General features: G+C 44.7%; 1 protein-coding gene across 1 annotated transcript in view; it reads left to right on the top strand.

The window, feature by feature from the left end:
- The window catches only part of LOC106593694 (serine protease HTRA3), a 12,941-nt gene that overhangs the window by 2,615 nt on the left and 7,826 nt on the right, over positions 1 to 2,500 (top strand). Inside the window, 3 exon segments of the mRNA XM_045713847.1 lie at positions 1,100 to 1,211; positions 1,469 to 1,551; positions 2,028 to 2,060. Of these exon segments, the coding sequence (XP_045569803.1) occupies positions 1,100 to 1,211; positions 1,469 to 1,551; positions 2,028 to 2,060 (228 nt within the window).

Genomic DNA, 2,500 nt, shown 5'->3' with positions numbered 1-2,500 from the left:
GTACCCATCAACCCAGAGATAGAGACCTGATGTCTCTCTGCTTGGTATTACTATAATAAGGTATAAGAACTACAGTACCCATCAACCCAGAGATAGAGACCTGATGTCTCTCTGCTTGGTATTACTATAATAAGGTATAAGAACTACAGTACCCATCAACCCAGAGATAGAGACCTGATGTCTCTCTGCTTGGTATTACTATAATAAGGTATAAGAACTACAGTACCCATCAACCCAGAGATAGAGACCTGATGTCTCTCTGCTTGGTATTACTATAATACGGTATAAGAACTACAGTACCCATCAACCCAGAGATAGAGACCTGATGTCTCTGCTTGGTATTACTATAATAAGGTATAAGAACTACAGTACCCATCAACCCAGAGATAGAGACCTGATGTCTCTCTGCTTGGTATTACTATAATAAGGTATAAGAACTACATTACCCATCAACCCAGAGATAGAGACCTGATGTCTCTCTGCTTGGTATTACTATAATAAGGTATAAGAACTACAGTACCCATCAACCCAGAGATAGAGACCTGATGTCTCTCTGCTTGGTATTACTATAATAAGGTATAAGAACTACAGTACCCATCAACCCAGAGATAGAGACCTGATGTCTCTCTGCTTGGTATTACTATAATAAGGTATAAGAACTACATTACCCATCAACCCAGAGATAGAGACCTGATGTCTCTCTGCTTGGTATTACTATAATACGGTATAAGAACTACAGTACCCATAAACCCAGAGATAGAGACCTGATGTCTCTAGGAACTACAGTACCCATCAACCCAGAGATAGAAAGTGTTGGATGAACCTTGCCTCAGTCTCTTTGCACAAGCTCTGACAGAATCTTCTCCAAAACAAACAATACTTCTTGTGTACATAACCTCTCTCTGGGTTGAAGAGAGACAGGGAGAGAGACAGGGAGAGAGAGAGAGAGAGAGAGAGAGAGAGAGAGAGAGAGAGAGGTGGAGATATGACGTGTGTTCTCGCACCTCTCTGAAATACTTTCCCTTTCATGAGCTATGCCTTTCATTCTCTCTCTCTCTCTCTCTCTCTCTCTCTCTCTCCCGTGGGTGTATGAGTGTAGAAGAAGCTTCCTGTTCTGTCTCTGGGCCGGTCATCTGATCTGAGACCAGGGGAGTTTGTGGTTGCCATCGGCAGCCCCTTCGCACTCCAGAACACCGTTACCACGGGGATTGGTGAGTTGCTATGGCTTCAGTTAATTCAAGAAGTTATATGAAATTCCAAATTAACACGTGGTATTGTTGATAGTGAGCTGCGAGTGTGTGTGTGTGTGTGTGTGTGTGTGTGTGTGTGTGTGTGTGTGTGTGTGTGTGTGTGTGTGTGTGTGTGTGTGTGTGTGTGTGTGTATGTGTGTGTGTGTGTGTGTGTGTGTGTGTGTGTGTGTGTGTGTGTGTGTGTGTGTGTGTGTGTGTGTGTGTGTGTGTGTGTGTAGTGAGCACGGCCCAGAGAGATGGGAAGGAGCTGGGCATCAGAGACTCAGACATAGACTACATTCAGACTGACGCTATCATCAACGTAAGAACACACACACACACACACACACACACACACACACACACACACACACACACACACACACATTTATGTCCAATTATGATCATTTCTATATAAAACCATGATTAGATTTGAATCATAACAATGTTCTCTCCCTCCCTTTCTCTCTCCCTGCTTCTCTCTCTCTCTCCCTTGCTCTCTCTCCCTCCCTTTCTCTCTCCCTGCCTCTCTCTCTCTCTCCCTCACTCTCTCTCCCTGTCTCTCTCTCTCTCCCTCATTTTCTCTCTCCCTGTCTCTCTCTCCCTGCCTCGCTCTCTCTCCCTCACTCTCTCTCCCTGCCTCTCTCTCTCTCCCTCATTTTCTCTCTCCCTGTCTCTCTCTCCCTGCCTCTCTCTCTCTTTCCCTGCCTCTCCCTCTCCCTCCCTTTCTCTCTCCCTCCTTGATCTCTCCCTCTCTCTCTCTTCTCCCTATGTGTTTTATCTCTTCTTGATGAGCAGTATGGTAACTCAGGAGGACCTCTGGTTAACTTGGTAAGTGTCATGTTATTACCACCTGAATCCGTAGGGCTGAATCTATAGGTCAATGAGGGGCTGAATCTATAGGTCAATGAAGGGCTGAATCTATAGGTCAATGAAGGGGTTAATCTATAGGTCAATGAGGGGCTGAATCTATAGGTCAATGAGGGGCTGAATCTATAGGTCAATGAAGGGATGAATCTATAGGTCAATGAGGGGCTGAATCTATAGGTCAATGAAGGGTTGAATCTATAGGTCAATGAAGGGCTGAATCTATAGGTCAATGAAGGGCTGAATCTATAGGTCAATGAAGGGCTGAATCTATAGGTCAATGAGGGGCTGAATCTATAGGTCAATGAAGGGCTGAATCTATAGGTCAATGAAGGGCTGAATCTATAGGTCAATGAAGGGCTGAATCTATAGGTCAATGAGGGGCTGAATCTATAGGTCAATGA

The sequence above is a fragment of the Salmo salar genome, unplaced genomic scaffold, assembly GCF_905237065.1.
Source record: "Salmo salar unplaced genomic scaffold, Ssal_v3.1, whole genome shotgun sequence".
Taxonomy (NCBI): Eukaryota; Metazoa; Chordata; class Actinopteri; order Salmoniformes; family Salmonidae; genus Salmo; species Salmo salar.
Note: the sequence above shows the minus strand (reverse complement) of the source record. Positions and strands in the feature narration are given on the sequence as shown.